At 37.4% G+C, this 27,209-nt stretch overlaps 2 protein-coding genes across 5 annotated transcripts in view; one reads left to right on the top strand and one right to left on the bottom strand.

Annotated features, from left to right (window-relative positions):
- Positions 1 to 10,241, bottom strand: part of LOC131140058 (formin-1-like) — a 69,412-nt gene extending 59,171 nt beyond the window's left edge. For both annotated transcript variants that reach the window (XM_058090134.1, XM_058090133.1), the window contains exons 1-2: positions 10,137 to 10,241; positions 6,657 to 8,230 (exon numbers count right to left, since the gene is read on the bottom strand). In XM_058090134.1, coding sequence (XP_057946117.1) covers positions 6,657 to 8,139 — 1,483 coding nt within the window. In that variant the 5' untranslated portion in view covers positions 8,140 to 8,230; positions 10,137 to 10,241. The remainder of the gene's footprint in view (positions 1 to 6,656; positions 8,231 to 10,136) is intronic.
- LOC131140056 (ryanodine receptor 3-like) overlaps positions 1 to 27,209 on the top strand; it is a 157,623-nt gene that overhangs the window by 8,359 nt on the left and 122,055 nt on the right. For 2 of the 3 annotated variants that reach the window (XM_058090131.1, XM_058090132.1), the window contains exons 1-2: positions 12,464 to 12,743; positions 13,786 to 13,827. In XM_058090131.1, the coding sequence (XP_057946114.1) occupies positions 12,696 to 12,743; positions 13,786 to 13,827 (90 nt within the window). In that variant the 5' untranslated portion in view covers positions 12,464 to 12,695. Of the gene's footprint in view, positions 1 to 12,463; positions 12,744 to 13,785; positions 13,828 to 27,209 lie in introns of those variants that run through there. The other variant, XM_058090130.1, reaches the window with a different exon arrangement.

Raw genomic sequence — 27,209 nt, 5'->3', positions numbered from 1 at the left:
ACCATTCACACTCAAATTCATACCTATGGACAATTTGGAATGGCCAATTAACCTAGCATGTTTTTTTTTGGAATGTGGGAGGAAACCGGAGTACCCGGAGAAAACCCGGGAGAACATGCAAACTCCACACAAGGGTGGAATTGAACCCTGGTCTCCTAGCCGTGAGGTCTGCGCGCTAACCACTAGACCGCCGTGCCGCCATTTTTTTATAACATCCCAAACAAAAACACTATCCCTTCCTTATGGACATAATATTGCCTATGACCCGCCTCCAACTCGATGCGCGCCTTGTGAATATGGCCACCAACCCCCCCCCCCCCCCCCCCCCCCAAAAAAAACAGGCTTCGCTACGCAGCTTAAAATTCAAGAGACACAGGAAGCACTGTTAGCGCTGTACCTTGCATAGTGATGCTAGTGTTGCTAATGTTTGTGTCCGTTCCCACTGCTTAGTTATTGTGTGTGTGACATACTGTATGTTGGAGTATATACTGTATGTATATCATGGATCATGTACACAATAACACTTGTTAGAGACAATAGTCAGAGATAGTGTGGACCAAACTAACTTCCAGTATCAATGCATATATTAAAAAAGGTGAAAATGTATACTATGTCCAAGCTTTAAAATAAGGTATTGTTTAGTCGGGAGTAGATACAATCACTACACAAACAGTGCCAGACGGATTATTAGGAATTATGAGGCTTAATAATATTTTTTTTGTATTTAAAGGCTTACTGACTGACTTCAATTTCATGTATTTAGTGTAAATACTCAGCTGTCACACAAGGGCTTTATTTAAGATTGTATGTGTAAAGATACCAATGGTCTGTTTATTATTGAGGTTGTAGTTAGTTTCCTGTGAAATTGCACAGCATCAGAGCGAGAGGTGTTTCTAATGTTTTGCACCTTTCACACTGGTAACCGAAATACCAGGGGCGTCACTAGGTTCTGAGGACGGGGCAGAATAATCATTATTATATTATTAATTAGCCTATTATGATTATTACGATCATCATTCTTCTTCTTCTGATTGTTACTACTGCTAGTAGTAGTAGACTAGTATTAGCCTGTTTATTGGCTTGCTTATTAGCCTGCTTTTGCCCTATTATATAAAATTTGTCAGAGATTTTTTTTGTAAAAAAAAAAAAAATCATTAAAAAAAATCAATAAAAAATATCAAATTATTTAGGGGGACTTTTTAGGGCTGAAGCCCCCCTAAAATAGGCCTAATGACGCCACTGCAAAATACCATGAAAAACTGTTATTATTACTGTTGTTATGATATCGAGCAGGGGTCTCAAACTCAATTTACTTCGCCTTGGTTCCAATTTTCTACAAGAAAAGCTCTGATAAAACATTCCACTGTTCTCAAATATCTTACTTTTTATTTTTCTACACAAAATAAGATGAAAAATAAATAAACAAATCAAGAATAAAGAAAATCAATCAATCAGTAATAAATAAATAAATATAATAATAATATTAAAACGGCAAACAATAAAAACTTAAGAAACCACATATAGTTGGTGGTTAGACATATTATTTTTTTTAGATTAAAATTAACAAACATGACAAAACACGACTATAGTCACATTTATACTCTTTTTTTATTTACAACATATTGCGCAACTGCAGGGTCTTGAGACACATGCTAACTCGCAAACTAGAGAGCTAGCGACCTAAACGGTGGCCTTCAAGTTATTTCCTTTAAACTTAAATAGCCAAAAACTTACCACTTCCACACGGATAGGGAGGATAACTATTAACAGTTATTTAACCTTTAACATGAACATTAATCAAACGTAATAATTTTTTCCGGGTACATGATACCATACAGCATCCATATCAAACTTGCGCGGGCCGCACTAACATTAAACTTTCATATCAAAGCGGGGGCCTCAAACTAGTGTCCTGCGGGCCACATTTGGCCCGCGGGCCGCGTGTTTGAGACCCCTGATATAGAGCTTGTTGTGCTGGAGTAAGATGGCTTTCACTGGTCGAGCGTGATTTAAAATAGTTTCTCGTTTTTATTTAAAACCCTTCAACAGCTTTGCTAATGCGAGCCCATATTTTGTCCAATAAAATCCATAATGTCATCATTCAAAGTCACACAATTATGGTACCATATGGTATGTTGAGAGCATGTGGCAGCTTCCACTCTGCCGCTTTTAGCCAGGATGGAGGATCATGGACTTTTGTATAAATCATGAGCAATGCAGGGCTTATTATAAATCATTGAGCTCCTCTTACCACCGTTACTGCTGCTTCTCTCCACAAGTTTGCTGTGAAAAGGCCGACTGATGGACTGATTGCTCTGTGTAAGAGCAGTAGAACCTCAAAAGTGCTGTGCTGCATGACCCCGAAGCTCCCACATGTACCGTTAACTCATTTGAAATGGAATTGTGGTAGCAAATGGAAAGGAGAGAATGGAGAAATACTGAAGTGTGCTTTCATTGAGGTTGACAGGGCTCCAACTGGAGGACAGAAAATTTGGTTAACTTGGCTTCACTCCACTGGTCAATGTACATTTGGAACAGAGCAGAGACGTAATGAAGATGCTTCAGGGGTTACAGACAGGGAAAGAACTTTAGTCCACATTTCCTCTGCAACAACGTGAGACATATTAGGACAAAGGATGCACCCTAAGCTTGTGTTTACAAAGTTCACGTCATTACATGAATAGAGCTTACTCTTGTTCTCTGTGGGTCAACAATGCAGCGAGGCGCCACTCTTTATGTTGAATGACAGCTTGCAGGGAGAAGGAGCTCTTGTACTGTTTAGTTTCATATGACCTCGCTGGAACGTAACTGACTAATCTGATTGGAAAAAGCTGCCTGCCGTATGTCAGACAATAACATACGTTAGGGTATTAAGGGGGGTGGGCTGACGAGAGTGACACCCATTGAAGATTAACTCTGGAAGTAAAGAAAGTAAAAGTTAACCTACAGATAGTTAACCAAGTCATAATCTAAAAATGTTTAGGTTGTTTTTAGCTAAAACGTTCACGTAGTTCCTGGACATTCCGGAATACGGCAGTGTTCTTATTTCGGCTGCCATCAAGTGGCATGTCATGGGTGGGCTGGAGCCTAGCTCAGCTGACTTTGGGTGAGAGGCACCCAAAACTAGGTGTACCCTGCTTGAATCAGAGGCCATGGCAAGACATACAACCATTCACATTCACGCATGTGATCAATCTACAGTCTCAACCGACAATGAATGGGTTTTAGGATGTGGAAGGAAGCCAGAGTTCTCTGAATAAGCCCACTAACGCCCTTGTAAAACATGCATAATTAAATTAAATTAAATTAAATTGTATTGTATTGTATTGTATTGTATTGTATTGTATTGTATTTTATTTTATTTTATTTTATTTTATTTTATTTTATTTTATTGTGGCTTTACTTTACTTTACTTTACTTTGAAAGTAAAAAAAGTGAGTGTGAATGGTTGTTTGTTTATATGTGCCCTGTGATTGGCTGGCGACCAGTCCAGGGTGTACCCCGCCTCTCGCCCGAAGACAGCTGGGATAGGCTCCAGCACCCCCTGCGGCCCTCGTGAGGATAAGCGGTAGAAAATTAATGAATGAATAATTTAATTTAATTTAATTTAATTTAATTTAATTTAATTTAATTTAATTTAATTTAATTTTATTTTATTTTATTTAATTTTATTTAATTTTATTTAATTTTATTTAATTTTATTTAATTTTATTTAATTTAATTTAATTTAATTTAATTTAATTTAATTTAATTTAATTTAATTTAATTTTATTTTATTTTATTTTATTTTATTTTATTTTATTTTATTTTATGTTATGTTATGTTATGTTATGTTATGTTATGTTATGTTATGTTATGTTATGTTATGTTATGTTATGTTATGTTATGTTATGTTATGTTATGTTATGTTATGTTATGTTATGTTATGTTATGTTATGTTATGTTATGTTATGTTATGTTATGTTATGTTATGTTATGTTATGTTATGTTATGTTATTTTATTTTATTTTATTTTATTTTATTTTATTTTATTTTATTGTGGATTTACTTTACTTTACTTTACTTTACTTTACGAGAGAAAAAAAGAGCATGCAAAATTAATCACACAGATGTTTGAACAGAGATTTGAACCCGGATCTCCTGAGAGACAGATGACTCAATTATGGGTTTGATGGCTTCAAAAGAAAGGTGCTTACAAAAAAAAAAACCTGAGAGCCTTAACCTCACCTCCTTCAAAAAACATTTGGGATGAACTCGAACAGGAATTTCTACTCTCATCCAACATAGGTGACCTCTGACATAAGAAATGTTTTTCTGGATGAATGGACGCTCTAAAATCTTCTAGAAGAGTTCTGAGTTTCCCCCCAAAACTTTTGTCCATATCGTACAAATCTATTCCGTGTTAACAGGAAACACAATAGATGATCTATTTATGTCTAAAGACATCAGTTCTAATCCTTTTTCATACCTGCTGGTGACCTTGTTTCTCCTGTGGGTGTGGAGGTATGAGTTTAGCAGTGGGATAACGGGGTACCTCCGGCAGCAAATTGGCAACGCTTCAGTTAACACAGCGCTCATGAGAACCGTAGTCGGGTCAAAGTTTGCATCAAGTTTGAGCCTTTGATCAGAGGCGCTAATCTCTGACTTGGCCACAGCGCTTATACAGTTCCTTAGAGATCATCTACCAAATTATCGTCAGAGCCTGATTGCGACTTGTATAAGCTCTTTTAATTTGCATTTGCACACGTCGGTGCAGTAATGAGCAAACAGACCACTCGAAGTGGCCCAATTTCGGCTGTGATTGTGGAGAATAGAGTTCAGGATAAAGAGCAATTACAGGGATTTCAGGCAACAACAGTAAGGTAAATTAAAAAATTAACTCCATGTGAAGCCCTTAGGACAGGGGTCTCAAACATGCGGCCCGCGGGCCAAATGTGGCCCGCATGACACTAGTTTGAGGCCCCCGCCTGGATATGAAAGTTTAATGTTAGTGCGGCCCGCGCAAGTTTGATATGGATGCTGTATGGTATCATGTACCCAGAAAAAATTATTACGTTTGATTAATGTTCATGTTAAAGGTTAAATAACTGTTAATAGTTATCCTCCCTATCCGTGTGGAAGTGGTACGTTTTTGGCTATTTAAGTTTAAAGGAAATAACTTGGAGGCTACCGTTTAGGTCGCTAGCTCTCTAGTTTGCGAGTTAGCATGTGTCTCAAGACCCTGCAGTTGCGCAATATGTTGTAAATAAAAAAAAGTATAAATGTGACTATAGTCGTGTTTTGTCATGTCTACAGGGCTCTAATAATGCTTTGTTCATTTTGTAGTCGATCTAATGCAGGGGTCTCAAACACACGGCCCGTGGGCCAAATGTGGCCCGCAGGACACTAGTTTGAGGCCCCCGCCTTGATATGAAAGTTTCATGTCTGTGCGGCCCACGCAAGTTTGATATGGATGCTGTATGGTATCATGTACCCAGAAAAAATTATTACGTTTGATTAATGTTCATGTTAAAGGTTAAATAACTGTTAATAGTTATCCTCCCTATCCGTGTGGAAGTGGTACGTTTTTGGCTATTTAAGTTTAAAGGAAATAACTTGGAGGCTACCGTTTAGGTCGCTAGCTCTCTAGTTTGCGAGTTAGCATGTGTCTCAAGACCCTGCAGTTGCGCAATATGTTGTAAATAAAAAAAAGTATAAATGTGACTATAGTCGTGTTTTGTCATGTCTACAGGACTCTAATAATGCTTTGTTCATTTTGTAGTCGATCTAATGCAGGGGTCTCAAACACGCGGCCCGTGGGCCAAATGTGGCCCGCAGGACACTAGTTTGAGGCCCCCGCCTTGATATGAAAGTTTCATGTCTGTGCGGCCCACGCAAGTTTGATATGGATGCTGTATGGTATCATGTACCCAGAAAAAAATTATTTGATTAATGTTCATGTTAAAGGTTAAATAACTGTTAATAGTTATCCTCCCTATCCGTGTGGAAGTGGTAAGTTTTTGGCTTTTTAAGTTTAAAGGAAATAACTTGAAGGCTACCGTTTAGGTCGCTAGCTCTCTAGTTTGCGAGTTAGCATGTGTCTCAAGACCCTGCAGTTGCGCAATATGTTGTAAATAAAAAAAGTATAAATGTGACTATAGTCGTGTTTTGTCATGTCTACAGGGCTCTAATAATGCTTTGTTCATTTTAATCTGAAAAAAATAATTTGTCTACCCACCAACTATATGTGGTTTCTTAAGTTTTTATTATTTGGCATTTTATTATTATTATTATATTTATTTATTACTGATTGATTGATTTTCTTCATTCTTGATTTGTTTATTTATTTTATTTCTTATTTTGTGTAGAAAAGTAAAAATTAAGATATTTGAGAACAGTGGAATATTTTATCAGAGCTTTTCTTGTAGAAAATCGGAACCAAAGCAAAGTTTATTCATTTTTCTGTTTTTTATAAATGCATTTTTTTTTTTGGAAAACCTGATGCAGCACAGCCTCGCCCAGACCCTAGCTCCAGTGGCCCCCAAATAAATTGAGTTTGAGACCCCCTGCCTTAGGATGATCAAAGCACTAATGTCAACAATTACATGCTAAGCTACATGATCAATGCTTCTTGTTGTGAATGTGTGTTTGTTTTTCGGACATTCCATTTAGCTTACCTGTTGTTGTGGAGTTCCCAGAAGAATTCCACTTTCCGGAGTTGCTTGGCCGCCTGCTGAGGTTCAAATCCAAATGTGTAACCGTTCGCTTGTTTCCGTTTTTGTCAGTGATCTCGGTGAAGCCCTTGGTCTCATCTGCGTTACCGGAACTTTCTCGTTCATGGTCCGCGTTCTTATCAGAGATCAGTACTATGCGGTGATTGAGTTTTGGGCTCGGGGAAAGGGCCGGCGACATGCTCTGGAGGCTGTTGGAGGCGGGGAAGGATGCGTTGAAGACATCGGCAAGAGAAGGTGAAGTGGGACTCTTGGTGTGAGGTTTACATCGGAGTAGAGGGTCAAGAGGCAACTGGAGACCCTCTGTAAGCTTTTGACCCTTTTCTCTGCTCACCCTGGGAAGAGTGTCTCTGCTGGATCTCCACAGTCCACAGTACTGCTTTGGACATGTACTGGTCTCCGGGTAAGACCCAGAAGACCCTGACTCATCTGGGCTTGTATGACTGACACTTTCCACTATTCCCTCTATATCCTGTACTTTAGCCACCACTTTGACCCCCTTATCCTTTGGATTGGTTTTACTGGGCAGCTCTTGATTGGAGTTCACCATCGCGTTGTCGTTTGATACCTCGTCCGAGCAGTTGAACTTCTTTACCGAAGGTCGAAGGTTGCTCCCACTTTCCCTTCTGGTTAGACCTTCCATGAGGCAGCAGGAGGCGGATTCAAACCCCTGCTCGCTGTCGTACTCTGAGAAATCATTGCAAAAATCCATGTCTGAGTCAATAGTCTGGTTGTCCTCCATTGAGTCCCAGCCCTCTCTGGCAATCTGGAAAGGTTCCTCCATCGGCAGGATGGGATTAGTACCATGGACGCAGAATGATGTACCTGGAATCTGCTCCAAAGAGGAACTATTCTTGGCAGGAAGATCACAGGATGGAGTTCCATTTGAAATCTTCTTCTTCATCTGACTCTGGAGGATATCCTCAGCACCGACGGGCCTCTTGCCTCCCTTCGTTTTCATCTTTCGAGTCTTTGCTGCAACCATTTTCTGCTCTGGAGTACTCGTGTTTCTCACGGCTTGACTTCCCGGGTCATCTTCCGGGTCCTTGATGTAATCCTGAATTTTCCCATCCTGGTTCCCCATCTTGACTTTGTCAGAACAATCCCTGCACAGGGATAAGAGATCTGCCAGCAACTGGTGGTGCTCTGCAGCCAGCCAGGAGAGTTCTGCAACAGCCGCTTTTGTTGCCTGCCGGTAGCAGAAGGGTTTAGCCGAGGAGTCGGAAGACTGGCCTCTTTGTTTGGACACAGCGAGATCCTCCTTTCCCCAGTCATGGTCATTACCGGTCCGAGCTGAACGATTGGTGCGGCTCTTGTACTTAAAGCTCCGGTCCAGCCTCTTGGGGAAATACAGGCTGATGTTGCTGAGCTCACGGATGGGCAAATAGAGATACAAAACTGTGTGTGTGCCCTCCATGGTGGGCGCCATATTTGATCAGCAAAATACTTGTTGTAGGAGGTGGTCCACCTGCACATGGACTTGACTGCAGGGGGTGTTCATCCTATAGCCCATCCTGATGCTGTAGGGAAGAATACAAAGCAGTCATATGTACAGTATTATTGTTAAATAAAATAGATCCACCTTGACAACAAAAACCTGCGCTAGTATGGACCTAGCAGTCAATTCTGTTGATTATGAACTGGATGAAATGTTCTATTTCGGAAGCCACCTTCCCTCTAGTCTTATGTAAGGAAAGTGAAACATTAATAACCACATGTGCTGTCTGCCTTGGTTAGGGGGGCACAAACGTATTCCTCCCTGCTACACATACACACACATGATTTGTGTTTGTTGTCAGGTAATAATACAGATTTGGCAAAGTTTAGCTACTAACGTTAGCTATTATTTAATATATAGACAATCATAATGACACAATGAATTGTCAGTTGCTTCTCTGAGACTATATATTTGTATGTGCATGTATACAAGACAGCAGTGACTAAAAAGGCATGAACGGCAGCCATTTTATTTGTGTCAACATACATTTTTGTTTTTAGCTTAGTAATGGTTAATGGTTTAATTTCATTTGAACATGCATCAGATTACAATTGAATGCATCACATAATCAGTTCACAGTTCCACATGTCCAAAAGGAGTAGGAAGAAGCAAAGCTTATTAAATCCTACCCCTCCATCACATTTGTTCACTTCCTGCTTTCTTAATATAATTTAATTTTATTTAATTGTATTTTTTTAATTAAATTTTTTTTTTTAATTTTTTAAACATTTTTTATGGTTTTATTTCATTTGAAAATGCATCAGATTACAATTGAATGCATCACATAATCCGTTCACAGTTCCACATGTCCAAAAGGAGTAGGAAGAAGCAAAGCTTATTAAATCCTACCCCTCCATCTGGTACTTTTACAATCAGTAACTGTTACATTTGTTCACTTCCTGCTTTCCTAATATAATATAATTTTATTTTATTTTATTGTATTTTTTTTTATTAAAAACTTTTTTTTTTTCAATTTTTACATTTTTTTTAATGGTTTTATTTCATTTGAAAATGCATCAGATTACAATTGAATGCATCACATAATCAGTTCACAGTTCCACATGTCCAAAAGGAGTAGGAAGAAGCAAAGCTTATTAAATCCTACCCCTCCATCTGGTACTTATACAATCAGTAACTGTTACATTTGTTCACTTCCTGCTTTCCTAATATAGTTTAAGTTTTTTTTATTTAATTTTTTGTCTTTACTACCCTTTTTTGCAGTACATTTAGCTAGTGAAGAATGCTTTTATAGTGATTACCCCATATTTCCACACAATAAGTAAGATATGGTAGAACCAGAGAGCAATAAAGAGTGTGGAGTGATTTCTGATATTCAAATATTGAAATATTTTTGGCCACCTTATGTTGTATATTTGTAATATGAGGTTTCCAGCTCATATTTTCATTTATTGTGATGCCCAGAAATTTATTTTCCTTATATATCCTTATATATGCCATTATATGTAACATAATCGTGCCGGTGGTGGTGGTGTTGTTATATTATTCTTTGGTTGAAGTGCTTATATTGGATATGTTTGCAGGTAAAGCACAATGTTATTCTGCAGTTCTAGCCATGGACAACTTTTATCACTTGGCAAATACCTCTCAGCTGTTTACATCATAATATAATCCCTATGGGTTAATGTCACCTTGCACTAGCCAGGTGTGCATGTCTCCTTAACAACGTCAGCATTACTTCATCGTTTTGGGATGATCCTCTCAGAATTGTGAACAAAAAAAAAATCCATATATATTGTGCTATATATGTACTGTAACGTAGAAACAAAACACATGAAATAACCCAATCATGTCCGCTTCAGTTTGCAGTCTATGTTGTATCAGAGGCGGAAAGTGCGCAAAATTCTACTGCACCTGCAGCGGCTCAAATCCTAATAGGTCGTTAAAACAACAAACAGATATTTACTTACCCGATTCACTTGCAGGATGAATATTTCTTGTCATGTCTGTGGTGCAACCAGCCATCCAGCCAGCCAGCCAGCCAGGCAGCCAGCAGGACGCACCGTTGCTTCCCAGGGCTCCTATACATTGACAAGACTGTAGCCCAATGGGAGACCCCCGCGCTTTCTAACCGGGCAGTGATTGGTTCAATTTCATTTAACTCCGCCTACAAGTATTTGAGCCAGTGCGGCTGCAGCTTGCAGGTAGGCCAAGGTCGCATCTACTGCGAACGATTACAGTTTGTGTTGTCATGGTGACAGTTTGCACTGATCCCTAAGTTTTAAGCCGCACAGGTATCGAAAACAAGTATACCAGGTGTATATTTACATTGTTTTTTTAAGAGTCTCAGGTGATGTTATTCAAAGCTAAACAGCGACACCCAGTGGCTGATATGCGCATCTACTCTAAACCTTTTATGTCCCATTTGAATGACTTGAATAATGTATGACTTCCACCGTTTTTGGCCACAGTTAAAAGTATGGACTATTTTGAGTATGAAGCTTGTATTATAAGGTATAATATTGACATTTGTTTCAACCTAAATGAACATTACTAAGCAGCCTCTACCTTGGTCAAAACATTATAGACGTTTGACTCCCGTCTCCCACCATTCAGGATGAATATGCCAAATGTGCTTTTTGCTAATTAGTCTCATTATAAATTACAGTGACTGTATATAACTATCTTGTCTATTAAGAATTAACCTTGCATCGGCAATTCCGTTGAACATTCTACAGTATAATCTGACCAAAACGTGGAATATTTATATGCAGACCATAACAGCAAGGAGAGGTGAAGGTCAAGCACTAATAATAATGGAGGAGATAATAAAAGGCCACCTGTGAGTTTTAATTGGTGCAGCAAGGAAACAGAGGACACTTGAATAAGTACACCTCCACAGTCAAATGAGTGCCTATCTCTGAGCGTTTAAATATAATATATATAATATAATATAATTAAATGTTTGGTTGTAGTTCGCATTGGTAAAGTGGAGGGTGTTTGTAATATCATTTAACTTTTTGAAAGGTTTGTTTGGAGTAAAAGTAATTTTGCATTTCCTAAAAAGAACACCATACCAAGAGTAAAATATGGTGGTGGTAGTGTGACGGTCTGGGACTGTTTTGCTGATTCAAGACCTGGAAGATTTGCTGTAATAAATGTAACCATGAATTATGCCGTCTACCAAAATTCCAGTTTAAGGACAATGTCCAACCATCTGTTGAAAACCAACTTGGGTTCTGCAGCAGGACAACGATCCAAAACACACAGGAAGTCTACCTCTAAATGAAGACGTTGGAGTGGCCTAGTTAAAGTCCTCACCAATATCCTACTGAGACGTTATGGCATGACCTTAAAAATGCCGTTCAGGCTGGAAAAATCCTTTAATGTGACTGAATTACAACAATTCTGCAAAGATGAGTGGGCCAAAAAGAGACTCATTGCAAGTTATTGCAAATGCTTGACTGCAGTTTTTGCTGCTTAGGATAGCCCAGCCAATTATTAGGTTTTGGGGGCAATCACTTTTTCACACATAGTTTGGAATTTTACCCCTTTAATAATAAAAAGTATAATTTAAAAAATGAATTTAGTTGAATTTTGAATAATTTGTTAATTTTTTTTGATGATGGTAAACACTTTTCCTCACCATTGTACGTGATAATGTCAAACAAAGACATATATTTTACATGTATACCTAATGTGGTGGCCAGTGAATGTAAATATTGTCGCCTTGTAGGTCCGTACTGTGACGCTAGAGGGCAGCATTGCATTTAACAGATAGGCGCCACTCTTTTAGTGTGAACATGAATACAGTTGTCACTATTATCTGAATATGGGTCAAATTTTAGTGACCACAAATGCTTGTTTTAATGTCAGTAATTGTCATTTAATAGTGAGTCAGGTATACGATATTTTTTTAACATTTCAAATGCATAAGGTTATTATGTTCGTTTGAGTCAACGGCATCATAATGTCATGAGAGTTATTCAAAATGTTGTAAATGCTTTATCGGGTAACTGCTGGTTTTAAAAATGGATTGTGGTTTTATGCTGTATCAATAACACCAAGTCAGTTTTTTCTTGCAGTCAAACATTACTGGTTAGCTAAACGTGTGCTATGCGTGGGGATGCACAAAAATATTCTGCACGGTGAATCTTGCACGCTTTCTGAGCTTTCCCCAAACCCCGGTTGTTATTATTATTATTATTATAACTGACTCAGAATATGCTTGCATTTACGCGCTCTGCCTGTGACGTCACAGATGTGTCTCTGCTTCTCCTTGTTTCCACGCCACGCCGTCCACAGTCGCCCCAGCCAAGCCAACCAAGCCAGCCAGCATCAGTACCAACATCCCTTCCGCACGCCCTCCTCCTTCCTCCGCCTCCTCCTCCTCCCGGGGCCACCGGTGAAGGAGGCTTGTGCCGTGGGCTTTGGCTGGCAGTCTAGCCCGCTGCATGGCTGTGGATTAGCTGTATGCTCACATCGACAAGGGATAGGAGCCAGCGCCTGAGTGCGCTTTATTTGCAGCCATGGCTGAAGGCGGAGAAGGAGAGGATGAGATCCAGTTCCTCAGAACTGTGAGTACACTATACTGCCTTGCTGCTCGGCGTACTTCTCATTGTCATCATGGTTATCATCAATTATCCCATGCAAGGGGGAGGTTGTCTATCAACTGTTTATCAATTATCATTTAAAATGTTTTTTTTCTCACAACATTTGCCAACCAGAGTGAGCCTTGTGCTCATCTTCAAGGTGGTTGCCTTATTGTTTGGAATCATCTCAGTTATTCCATCACTATGCAGGATTTGTATTAAGAAGTTGAGTCCATCACTTTATTAATGGCACTTTTTTTTGTTGCAAAACTGTCTGATTAGTGAAATAATACACAAAGGCACAAAGGAATATACACATTATACACTCATTATACACACAGTCACAACATGTTGTGTAACTGACGTACACATGTACACATTAGTGACATCTAATTAAAAAAACATATATTTGCATTGCACTGCATCACTTTTTATGTCTTTTTAATGTTTCTGTTTATTTAACAAGGATTTGCAGTGTGTTTGATATGATTTGGTAACGGGACAATCCATTATTACCGACGCCTCTCAGTACTCTCTGCACACACACACACACACACACGTCAATTAAATACAAAGATGTTTTTTATATTATGCAGGTGTTCCTAATGTTATGGCCAGTGAGTGAGAGAGCAGACAGTTGCCCCCAGGCTTGCTTTGTGCAGCAATAGCAAACGTCTACATGCAAGTGAGCGTAGCAAGAATGCATAGAATAGACATTGTTGATACTCACGGTTGTACTGTAATAATTCAGAGTAATTAAGATGGAAAAGAGGGTCCTGTGTAATGTGTGACACGGACTGTGATGACGGTGATGATGCTGTATAGATTCTGATATAATGGTACTAAGAAGTCATGTCTGAAAGGATAAAAATACGGCCCAACTCAGTGGTAGGCTCTCTAAATGTGGTGTTGATATTTAAAATAATAAGCGTATTGTTTCTGAATTGAGAGGCTTTAATTGAAATGTTAGTTTTTTTTAATATTTTCTCATGTTGTACCTAACAAACAACTGTCAAAATGTCAACAGGCATCCGAGACGCCCATAGCACAGCCTTTAGGCATGAACCATGTACGTAAGTGATGGATTCTTCAATGTGTAGTCTTTGCACTTCTTCCCTTCTCCTCCTCCTCCAAGAACAGCGCTGATCTTTTTCTCTCGCTCGCTGACATCTGATACCCCCCCCCCCCCACCCACACCCACCCCCTCTGCTCATTTGTCCTCATAGCCGCTCAACCTTTTAACCGCAGTGCATAGAGGTCACCACATCAGCATGCCTCCTGCTCCTAAAAGAAGCTGACATTTCCGCGACACTATTCGTCCTTTTACGAGAAAACATCAACAACAATCATTCAGAATCATAACATTTTTTTTTTTTAGGCTAGCCTATTTTTGGATTTGGTAATTTTGGGTCAGTGAATGAGCTTGGTGGAAAATGCGTGTGTGTGCGTTGAATGCAAATGTGGTGCTGCGTGGTGCAGTCAGGCTGCACCAGACGTGCAACAGCAAAACATAGTGCAGAAATTATTCATCAGTCCTAGCAAAGCTTGGTTGAACGCACACACATTACTATCATGTATGTAGTGGAGGTACTCAATGCAGAGTACACGACTTAAGTCATTCCTGCAGAAAGAAATGCTCAACTTGGATACATGTACGCCGATACAGTATAAACACACCGAGTCACGTTCGGTAGACTGTACATAAATACGGTAGCATCAGTACCATTGCTTTGTGTGGCGTATATATGTAAGAGCTATATGTTTTTCCTGCTGGCATCCAAATGTGGCCTTTTATTGGAGTCAAAGCGCTTGATAAAGCAGTTTGCAAACTGCCTCTCTCTAACAACAGAAAGTAATTTCCCTGGAGTGGTATCTGAAATTATCCCTGTCGGACTGCTGCCTATAAAGGCAACTCCGTGGGAGGAAAAAGGAAGAGAAGCAAGGGAATGCCTGAAGATGACACGGTTGTGGGTAATTTGGTGTTGACAGGAAGGGGTAACGCTGAGCCGGGAGACCTGGAGAAACATTTCCTTCAAACTACTGTTTAACGTCAGGGGGATGCTTAGAAAGCAGCACATTCCACAGGAAGACATAGACATAGACATTGCCAACGAAATGTCGTTGCCTGGCTTATAATAAATAATAAATAATAAATAATAAATAATAAATAATAAATAATAAATAATAAATAATAAATAATAAATAATAAATAATAAATAATAAATAATAAATAATAAATAATAAATAATAAATAATAAATAATAAATAATATGGAATGTGGAGAATAATGTCAATAATAAACGAAATGTTATTGCCTGGCTCCTGTGTAATATTAAATATTAAATATTAAATATTAAATATTAAATATTAAATATTAAATATTAAATATTAAATATTAAATATTAAATATTAAATATTAAATATTAAATATTAAACAAACAAACAAACAAACAAACAAACAAATAATAATAATGTGGAGAATAATGTCAATAATAAACGAAATGTTGTTGCCTGGCTCCTGTGTAATAATAAATAATAAATAATAAATAATAAATAATAAATAATAAATAATAAATAATAAATAATAAATAATAAATAATAAATAATAAATAATAAATAATAAATAATAAATAATAAATAATAAATAATAAATAATAAATAATAATGTGGAGAATAAATAGATTACATCAAATATGAACAATGTACAGCGTAAACAGTAATTTGTACAAATAATTTAAATAATTTAGAATAAATAACAATAATTTAAAGTTTTGGTTGTGCGTGTGGGCAGGTAGGGTTAGGGTTAGGGTTAGGTAGAGGGGCTTATTTGGCATTGAGCAGTCTGACGGCCAGGGGGAAGTAGCTGTCTCTAAACCCGGTTGTTCTACAGCGGATGCTGCAGAACCTTCTCCCCGACGCCGGGCGAGAAAACAGTCCATGCTGGGGGTGCGTGGGGTCAGAGTAGATCCGACGACGGGCTCTTGATAACCTGTATACATCCTGGTGGAGAATTGGAGATGCCCTATGATGCACCAGCAGTGGCTTTGGTAATGAGCAGTGAATCATTTGAATCATCTCACGGTCACATGAATCAGGCTGCTCATTACCCGCGAGTCGTTCTGTAAATGAATTGGTAGCTCACTGTGTGTTGTGTCATTAGAATGGACACAGCAGGGAGGAAAGGAGGGTTTCAGAAGTGCCTGCGGTGTCATGATCAGCGCACAAACAAGCGCTCCATTGCGAGGACCCCTGCGGGGCAAATATAACATTTTGGCAACTTATTATCAATTTGAGTGGGTGGAGCAACTTTGAAAAGGCCAGACTGGCTCTGCCACTAATGTGCTGTGACAGCGCTTGGTTTGTTTATGTGAAGACACTGGTCTTAACTTTGCATAAAGAAGAAAAAAAAATAAGTTCCAGAGCTATATATTTCTTCACCCTGCCATGCTTCTGCTTCCTCTCTTACCGACAGTGCCATTTGCTTTGAATGATGCTTTTTTTATCGCAGTTATTTCCCTGTTTTCACCCCAAAATCCTGACTCCGTCTTCTTAAACCCAACTTTGTCCAATGCCTGCATGTTTTTTTGCCATGACTTATTATGTGTCTTTGTTTACTGAAATAAACTGACCGGTGTTGATTGACACATTTTAATGCAGTACAGTAAACCTCGGATATATCGGACTCGGATATATCGGAAATTCGCTCACAACGGACAGATAAAAAAGAACCAATTTTTCTGTAATGCATTTCCAATAAAAATTCATTGCATATATCGGATTTTTTATAACGGATTTCGCCTATTTCGGACAAAATCTCCAGTCCCGTTCCAATGCATTTCCATTAAATTTCCCTCGCATATATCGGATGGCCGCATCGTGGCGCTCCGATTCGCCGAATCGTGACAGGCCGCTATACGACGTCATTTGCAGCGTTTGCAGCGTTGCCTGCGCGTCCAGGTACATTGGAAACATAGTCAAGGAAGTGCCTTTTTATAACGGATAAAATCCGATTTACGCATATACCGGATATAAATCCGATATATGCGTAAAACGGACATTTTCCGGTATACGCATATAACAGATTTCGCTTATATCGGACAAAACCAGTGGGAACAACTAAATCCGATATATCCGAGGTTTACTGTATATCCCATGTGGAACAATTTTGTTCAAAAGTAAATGATAAATATGGCTTACTCGCTTACTCGTCTTCAGGGTAGGGGTGTGTATTAGTAAGAATCTGGCGATACGATACTAATAACAATACAGATTAGACTTAGACTTAGACTTAGACTTTCTTTATTGTCATTGCACAATAACACAGCAGTGAAATTGCTAACGAAATGTCAGACAAATAATTCAAGGAAAATTATAAGCATAAAATAGTGTGTGTGGGCTGCACGGTGGTCGAGTGGTTAGCATGCTGACCTCACAGCTAGGCGACTCGGGTTCAATTCCACCCTCGGCCATCTCTGTGTGGAGTTTGCATGTTTTCCCCGTGCATGCGTGGGTTTTCTCCGGGTACTCCGGTTTCCTCCCACATTCCAAAAACATGCTAGGTTAATTAGCGACTCCAAATTGTCCATAGGTATGAATGTGAGTGTGAATGGTTGTTTGTCTATATGTGCCCTGTGATTGGCTGGCCACCAGTCCAGGGTGTACGCCGAAGAGTAACAGCCATGAGTGACAGCCACGAACGGCAGTTTAATGTGTAATTGGTAAATATAACTTTTTAGTAATTCATGCTAGCTACAAACTGTGAACTTGACCAGTACGCGCTGAGTAAATTCTGACAAAACTGCTGCATCCACGATGATCTCTTTCGGTGGTCACCATTATTTACAAGTTTAGTTATCTCCTCCCGTGACATCTAAACGGTGTCCATTGCTCCTCTGCAAAGAATAATACCTTTCCGGAGCACTCTCTAGTGTACAGTATATTAGCTTGTAGCTCTGCATAATGCATTTGCAATACAATCTAATATACCTTTGATGTTTACATGTAATATCACCTGTGTGTGTTTAAATGTGTTGTCATAAAATTGAGCTGCCTTCTATGGTTCCCGGTGAAGATGTTATCTAATGATTGAAATGTTGATGTGTCAGACTCTGTGAGTGAGGCGCTTGTATATATTATGTTATGTTATGTTAGCGCAGGCGTAACCAAATGCTTTACAATGTAGTTGGAGGGTAAGATCTAATATACTCCTACGATAAATCATAAAATATAGTGTTTTGATATATAACAAAAGCAAGATTATCTAGTTGTCTGTTGAATATGATTGTCCCTCACCTACGAAGGCACTATTTCTGAATCGGTTCCATGTCAGATGTTACACTGAGTTGCTATTAAAGGGGACCTATTATGCTTTTTCCACTTTTCTGACCAATAAATGTAGTTAGAAATTTGTATTCTTGTGTTAAATGATGCAACATTTTCAGGTAATGGCTCCCGTGTAATAATAAATAATAAATAATTAATAATAAAAAATAAAAACAAAAATAAAAAATAAAAAATAAAAAATAAAAAATAAAAAATAAAAAATAAAAAATGATGGAGAATAATGTCAATAATAAACGAAATGTTGTTGCCTGTCTCCCGTGTAATAATAAATAATAAATAATAAATAATAAATAATAAATAATAAATAATACATAATACATAATACATAATACATAATACATAATAAATAATAAATAATAAATAATAAATAATAAATAATAAATAATAAATAATAAATAATAAATAAAGAGGTTAGCGGATTTGAAAAACGTTTGGAATGACTCAAAACGCTTAGTTTCAAAAGGCGTGGTTAAAACTGGCCCTTTGTGATGTCACAGAGGGGCGGACTTCATTATATGGTTCTTAGTAGGGAAGCACTTTGGGCGTGTGACCAATCACAGTGGAGTGGACGTGCCCAGACGTGGGCTGTTGGTGGAATAAATGAGAACAGACCGTTTTGGCAGGAAGCACAAATCAAAGGAAATACATCTGAAATAAGATTAAGATTAAGATTAAGATTAAGATTAAGATTAAGATTAAGATTAAGATTAAGATTAAGATTAAGATTAAGATTAAGATTAAGATTAAGATATGCCTTTATTCGTCCCTCAGTGGGGAAATTTGCATTGCACAGCTGCAAGAGTACAGAATCAGTTAAGCAGTACAAAAATACACAATATAGAAAAATAAACAATATAAACGACCCAAGTATTAACAAAAATCAACCGTTTTTCCCAGAGTTATATACAATACAGTATGTAGATAATATGAGACGAGATGAGATATATGACCAGTCTATACACTGAGATCTTGCTAGTGAGTTAATATGAGGCAATATGGAAATACTTCACATAGAATAGGTGCAGATACTGGAAAATCTAAAAAAAAAAATCTAAAAAGTTTTCTGTGCAGGTTATTGTGTGTAGCTGCTCTATAGGAGACTACAACTCAATACAAAGGGTCCAAAAATGAGCATAATAGGTCCCCTTTAAATAAATACATAAATCTCTTGCGTTTTGGCATAATTAATGTGACTGATGTGATGCTCACAAATAAGACGTAATAAGTGTAATTACAAATTCATATTTTTAAACCACCTCGAAATGCTGAGCCGTCAATATTGATCAAATCCATGCAGATGAATGTACACTTCCAAGGACACAGGTATTAATTTCCATTATATTTCACATTTTGCATCACCTGTGACAAATTGTAGCCATTGTTGTGATAGTGCTGTTATGCAGAGGCGTGTTTCTTCTGTTGCATGATGAAGTCTCATAGAAAAAAAAAGCAGGCCTGTGATGTCGAGGGAGCGGATCTCGGGAGGGGGCAGGCCCAAAGACAAGCCCGTGTAAAGCTGCTGTAATGAGCTATTGATCGTGCCACCAAATGAAGAAATTTCCGCAGTTGTGTCAATGGCGTGCAGTAAGCAGGCCTGATTGATCTTGTGTGTCAGAGTGTGAATATTTAACAAGGCTCTGAAGGAAGCTGCCCTCTGTGGGCTACCTTGTTGTTGTTGTTTGTGTCTTTGGGTTGTACGTTGGTTGCACCGTGTGTGCTCGTTACTTGCCACGGGGATGCTCTTTATTCGATGCACACAAGGCGCTGATATATGCAAATTTGTCTCTGTAGATACTGTAAGACTACCTCAAATCTTATGTTGTTATTTATAAAAACCTTCCACGGCTGATATTACAGTTACTTTTCACAAGTGATTCAAGCCATGCATTGATTTACTCAATGAAATAATACAGCCAATTAAAAATAATAAGCCTGACAGCAATTACAGTAATTGAGCAAAATACTGTGTAATGCGGATTTGTGAATTAAATGAAAAAACTTGTTTCAGCGATCTCATTGTGCAGCGCAACCTGTTAATTCCACAAGTCAAGTCACATAATTAAACACACGCAAATAAGACCAATACTGCAATATGCAATACAAGTTGGGTATTAAATTTCCTCATAATATTACAAGTTTATTCTTACAAAATTGTGACTTTTTCTTGGAAGAATATTACTTTTTCTCTTAATATTTTGACAGCTGTTTTAACCTTTTTTGCTGTTGTTGTATTTTTCATTTGATGGTGACTTTATTCCCACAATATTTTTACTTTATTCATATAACATTACAACTTTTCCCGCAACCTTATTTTCCCAAAAATTACAGCTTTATTTATAGTTTTTTTGTTTACCTCTGCCAAGCATTCGTATATAAACACCATAATGCAAGCTGTTAGCATGCTAATGTTAGCACGTTAGCATTACTAGCATGCTAATATTAACATAGTAGCATTTTTTCATAGGTCGACACAATTATGTCATCATAACAACATCATAACAGAAAATTATGTTAGCATGCTAACATAATTATGTTAGCATGCTAACATAATTACCCTATAATTTTTAGCATTTGTGGAGTTATGCGCTTATACAAATACTACACACGCAAATAAGACCAATACTGCAATATGCAATACAAGTTGGGTATTAAATTTCCTCATAATATTACAAGTTTATTCTTACAAAATTGTGACTTTTTCTTGGAAGAATATAACTTTTTCTCTTAATATTTTGACAGCTGTTTTTACCTTTTTTGCTGTTGTTGTATTTTTAATTTGATGATGACTTTATTCCCATAATATTTTTACTTTATTCATATAACATTACAACTTTTCCCGCAACCTTATTTTCCCAAAAATTACAGCTTTATTTATAGTTTTTTTGTTTACCTCCGCCAAGCATTCGTATATAAACACCATAAACACAATAATGCAAGCTGTTAGCGTGCTAATGTTAGCACGTTAGCATTACTAGCATGCTGATATTAACATAGTAGCATTTTTTCATAGGTCGACACAATTATGTTAACATGCTAAAATAATTACCCTATAATTTTTAGCATTTGTGGAGTTATGCGCTTATACTAATACTACACACGCAAATAAGACCAATACTGCAATATGCAATACAAGTTGGGTATTAAATTTCCTCATAATATACACAAAATAGTCACAAATAGTCAAAATAGTCACAAAATTGTGACTTTTTCTTGGAAGAATATTACTTTTTCTCTTAATATTTTGACAGCTGTTTTTACCTTTTTTGCTGTTGTTGTATTTTTAATTTGATGATGACTTTATTTCCATAATATTTTTACTTTATTCACATAACATTACAACTTTTCCCGCAACCTTATTTTCCCAAAAATTACAACTTTATTTATTGTTTTTTTGTTTACCTCCGCCAAGCATTCATATATAAACACCATAATGCAAGCTGTTAGCATGCTAATGTTAGCACGTTAGCATTACTAGCATGCTAATATTAACATAGTAGCATTTTTTCATAGGTCGACACAATTATGTCATCATAACAACATCATAACAGAAAATTATGTTAGCATGCTAACATAATTATGTTAGCATGCTAACATAATTACCCTATAATTTTTAGCATTTGTGGAGTTATGCGCTTATACAAATACTACACACGCAAATAAGACCAATACTGCAATATGCAATACAAGTTGGGTATTAAATTTCCTCATAATATTACAAGTTTATTCTTACAAAATTGTGACTTTTTCTTGGAAGAATATAACTTTTTCTCTTAATATTTTGACAGCTGTTTTTACCTTTTTTGCTGTTGTTGTATTTTTAATTTGATGATGACTTTATTCCCATAATATTTTTACTTTATTCATATAACATTACAACTTTTCCCGCAACCTTATTTTCCCAAAAATTACAGCTTTATTTATAGTTTTTTTGTTTACCTCCGCCAAGCATTCGTATATAAACACCATAAACACAATAATGCAAGCTGTTAGCGTGCTAATGTTAGCACGTTAGCATTACTAGCATGCTGATATTAACATAGTAGCATTTTTTCATAGGTCGACACAATTATGTTAACATGCTAAAATAATTACCCTATAATTTTTAGCATTTGTGGAGTTATGCGCTTATACTAATACTACACACGCAAATAAGACCAATACTGCAATATGCAATACAAGTTGGGTATTAAATTTCCTCATAATATACACAAAATAGTCACAAATAGTCAAAATAGTCACAAAATTGTGACTTTTTCTTGGAAGAATATTACTTTTTCTCTTAATATTTTGACAGCTGTTTTTACCTTTTTTGCTGTTGTTGTATTTTTAATTTGATGATGACTTTATTTCCATAATATTTTTACTTTATTCACATAACATTACAACTTTTCCCGCAACCTTATTTTCCCAAAAATTACAACTTTATTTATTGTTTTTTTGTTTACCTCCGCCAAGCATTCGTATATAAACACCATAATGCAAGCTGTTAGCATGCTAATGTTAACACGTTAGCATTACTAGCATGCTAATATTAACATAGTAGCATTTTTTCATAGGTCGACACAATTATGCATCATAACAACATCATAACAGAAATTATGTTAGCACGGTAACATAATTATGTTAGCATGCTAACATAATTAACCTATAATTTTTAGCATTTGTGGAGTTATGCGCTTATACAAATACTACACACGCAAATAAGACCAATACTGCAATATGCAATACAAGTTGGGTATTAAATTTCCTCATAATATTACAAGTTTATTCTCACAAAATTGTGACTTTTTCTTGGGAGAATATTACTTTTTCATTTACTTTTTTGACAGCAAGCTGTTAGCATGCTAATGTTAGCATGTTAGCATTACTAGCATGCTAATATTAACATAGTAGCATTTTTTCATAGGTCGACACAATTATGTTAGCATGCTAACATAATTACCCTATAATATTTTAGCATTTGTGGAGTTATGCGCTTATACAAATACTACACACGCAAATAAGACCAATACTGCAATATTCAATACAAGTTGGGTATTCAAGCATTCGTATATAAACACCATAATGCAAGCTGTTAGCATGCTAATGCTAGCACGTTAGCATTAAAAAAATAAAAAGTAAGATATTTGACAACAGTGGAATGTTTTATCAGAGCTTTTCTTGTAGAAAATTGGAACCAAAGTGAAGTTTAAAAAAATTTTTTTGTTTTTAATAAATGCGTTTTTTTTTTTTTTTTTGGAAAACCTGATGCGGATTCCCAGTCTCACCCAGACCCGAGCTACAGTGGCCCCCAAGTAAATTGAGTTTGAGACCCCTGCTGTACAGCCTAATTATTTATTAGAATACAGGAAAAGTGTCTTTCTCTCTCTCTCTCTCCCAAGGAAGAGCAAGCGACAGCCGGGTTACCACAGAAACGATGTCAGTGTGTCACACATTATTCATTGAAAATCTTCCTTCTTTTGGCTGTGCTTGTGAATCATTTCCACTGCACGCATTGCTTCTGCTATCTGCCTGTAATGATGTCCAATGTTCTTTCTCCCCGCTGTGCCCTGAGTAAGCCATTTAGAGGAGTGTTAACTGCAGCAATCTGGTGCTGTTAAGCTTACTTTGCCCTCCCTCTTAGGAGAAGGTTGAGTTGTTCTCCAGGCTAGAGACAGCTCTCCAAAATGTAATTCCTATCTCTATGCTCCGAGCAAGTGTTTCGGAATGGACTAAACAGGGGGTGCTGAATTGAGTCATTTGCATGATCGTCACAGCTCAGTTGTACCCGAGCGCTACGATTCTACCTCCGTCACCCACAAAAGTCTTTTTCCTTCCTGGAGGCAGGTGACAAAGTCCTGGCCTTTTTTTCTCTGATATTGGCAATGAGGTGGCCTTTTCTCACCTCATAAAAGATTCATTCCACTGTAACAATCCTCTGCATTACACTACACCATGCAGCACACAAGATATCGCTTATCATTTTCTTCTCTGCTGAGTGTGTTCTAATAATATAAAACTATTCTGCTAAGTCAGCAAATAGGAGAGAAGATTCACAAATTCCTTTCTTTCCAGGAGCACTTCCTGCAAAATTGTAGCACTTCCTGCAAAATTGTTGTATTGCATTTTTATTTTCTGTCTATAATTCCGTTTGTGGTGCAGAAAGTGTCAGGTTCCGGTTTGTAGGGCTTTGCGATGCGACCCCAGGATGCAGAGAGCAGGACCAAAAGTGGAGATAAAAAGGTATCGTCTTTATTGCTAATGGCAGCAGCGGGATACAATAAAAGCCACAAAAGAAAGAGCACACACCTGAACTAAATAGGGAGTATGAAATTAGAGGCAGGAGCGTAAAACCAGCAGGGATTGAGAAAACGGAAGGGAACAAGAAAGGAAATACAGTAAACCTCGGATATATCGGATTCAATTGTTCCCACTGGTTTTGTCCGATATAAGCGGAATCCGTTATATGCGTATACCGGAAAATGTCCATTTTACGCATATATCGGATTTATATCCGGTATATGCGTAAATCGGATTTTATCCGTTATAAAAAGGCACTTCCTTGACTATGTTTCCAATGTACCTGGACGCGCTGGCAACGCTGCAAACGCTGCAAATGACGTCGTATAGCGGCCTGTCACGATTCGGCGAATCGGAGCGCCACGATGTGGCCATCCGATATATGCGAGGGAAATTTAATGGAAATGCATTGGAACGGGACTGGAGATTTTGTCCGAAATAGGCGAAATCCGTTATAGAAAATCTGATATATGCAATGAATTTTTATTGGAAATGCATTACAGAAAAATCGGTTCTTTTTTATCTGTCCGTTGTGAGCGAATTTTTCCGATATATCGATTCGCCGAATCGTGACAGGCCGCTATACGACGTCATTTGCAGCGTTTGCAGCGTTGCCTGCGCGTCCAGGTACATTGGAAACATAGTCAAGGAAGTGCCTTTTTATAACGGATAAAATCCGATTTACGCATATACCGGATATAAATCCGATATATGCGTAAAACGGACATTTTCCGGTATACGCATATAACGGATTTCGCTTATATCGGACAAAACCAGTGGGAACAATTGAATCCGATATATCCGAGGTTTACTGTATCTTCAATTTCGGAAGCACCTCTTCCGGATGACAGGTGCAGGTTGATGATTTGACATAATACCAATTGTTACAAAAATGTTTTCCACCTGTCTTCAGCGGGCCACACGGATCCCCCGTTCAAAAGACTCTCAGCTGCACTTTAAAGACGACGCATGAACTGTTAAGCCCGTGTATATCATCCTGAAGCAAACAGAGCTTGACATAACAGCGTCTCAGCTGTAGATCAGCGTTGGGCCTCTTCTGCAGGGACAGCTGCATTGATACATGGATGAACATGGGGGGGGGGGGGGGGGGGGATCAGAGTCACTGCAGGCTTTAAATGGCCGTTCGTAGAAAATATGGCAAGTTTGGAAGAAGAAGTGTTTCTGTCATGCCTCATTAACAGTCGGCCTAAGCAAGAGAATATGTGAGCGATTTATCCTTTAACATTCAAGCATGCAAGATGGATGTAATGTGGAGGACTCAGGACTGCACAGCGATTGGTTGCTGGCCTTGGGCTCGAGCCTGGCTTGTCTTTGTGGGCTTATGGGGAGCCATTGTGGTGATGTTGGTGTTTTGGGTGGCTGGATGGATTTGGTGTGTTCAAGGTCAATGTTTTATTTCTCTCTTCGCAAAGTGCGATTAGCGCATAAGACCCTGTCTCTCGCCTGCAGTCAACTGGGATAGGCTCTAGCATACTCATGACCCTAATGGATAAATGGATGGGTGGATGAATGATTATAGTAATACAATAATATATCATAGCTAATGTTTTATTATTATGATTATCTTCATTGTTTTCCCTCAATGAAGTCATAACGAGATATCACTTCAAAATGTAAACATTGAGATAATGTTTTTATATGAACCTGTTTCACCCAATTGGATTTTAGTCATTTATGATTTGTTATTTTTATATAATAATAAAAAATAAAAATAAATAATAAAATAATAAAAAAATAAAAATAAAAATAAAAATAAAAATAAAAATAAAAATAAAAATAAAAATAAAAATAAAAATAAAAATAAAAATAAAAATAAAAATAAAAATAAAAATAAAAATAAAAATACATAATAAACGAGATATCACTTCAAAATGTAAACATTAAGATAATGTTTTTATATGAACCTGTTTCACCCAATTGGATTTTAGTCATTTATGATTTGTTATAATAATAAATAATAAATAATAAATAATAAATAATAAATAATAAATAATAAATAATAAATAATAAATAATAAATAATAAATAATAAATAATAAATAATAAATAATAAATAATAAATAATAAATAATATAATATGTGGAATGTGGGGATGCATGGCGGACAAGTGGTTAGCACGCAGGCCTCACTACTAGGAGACCTGAGTTCGATTCCACCCTCGGCCATCTCTGTGTGGAGTTTGCATGTTCTCCCCGTGCATGCGTGGGTTTTTCTCCGGGTATTCCGGTTTCCTCCCACATTCCAAAAACATGCTAGGTTAATTAGTGACTCCAAATTGTCCATAGGTATGAATGTGAGTGTGAATGGTTGTTTGTCTATATGTGCCCTGTGATTGGCTGGCAGGATAGCTGGGATAGGCTCCATCACCCCCCACAACCCTCATGAGGATAAGCGTTAGAAGATGAATGAATGAATGGAAGCATTCATCTATTAAGAGTAAATATGGCTGCAAGTTATCTGAGGGTAGAGCTAATAAAAGAACACCTGAAGTGAACCCTGCAAGAAGATAAAGCCCTCCCCGGTGTGGAGGTATCTGCATGTTTCCGTACCAAAGCGTTGCAGGAGTTAAGGCTATTAAGAGGTTCACTGCACCTCACAGCACTGCTTCTCCTCCACAGTGGTAGCTTAAATGTGACAGGTAAGCATTTTCATCACCTCGTTGGTTTACACCTCCTGTCTACTGAAGTGAAAAGGGAACAACATGGGAATGAACGGCTCTGTAAAAGGCCTCCACTCTGCAATGAGATATTTGAATAACTATGGGAGATGATTTGGAGGGTATTGTATTTTTCTCTACACTACATAACAA

The sequence above is a fragment of the Doryrhamphus excisus genome, chromosome 13 (genome assembly GCF_030265055.1).
Source record: "Doryrhamphus excisus isolate RoL2022-K1 chromosome 13, RoL_Dexc_1.0, whole genome shotgun sequence".
Classification (NCBI taxonomy): Eukaryota; Metazoa; Chordata; class Actinopteri; order Syngnathiformes; family Syngnathidae; genus Doryrhamphus; species Doryrhamphus excisus.
This window is presented reverse-complemented; position numbering and strand designations above follow the sequence as displayed.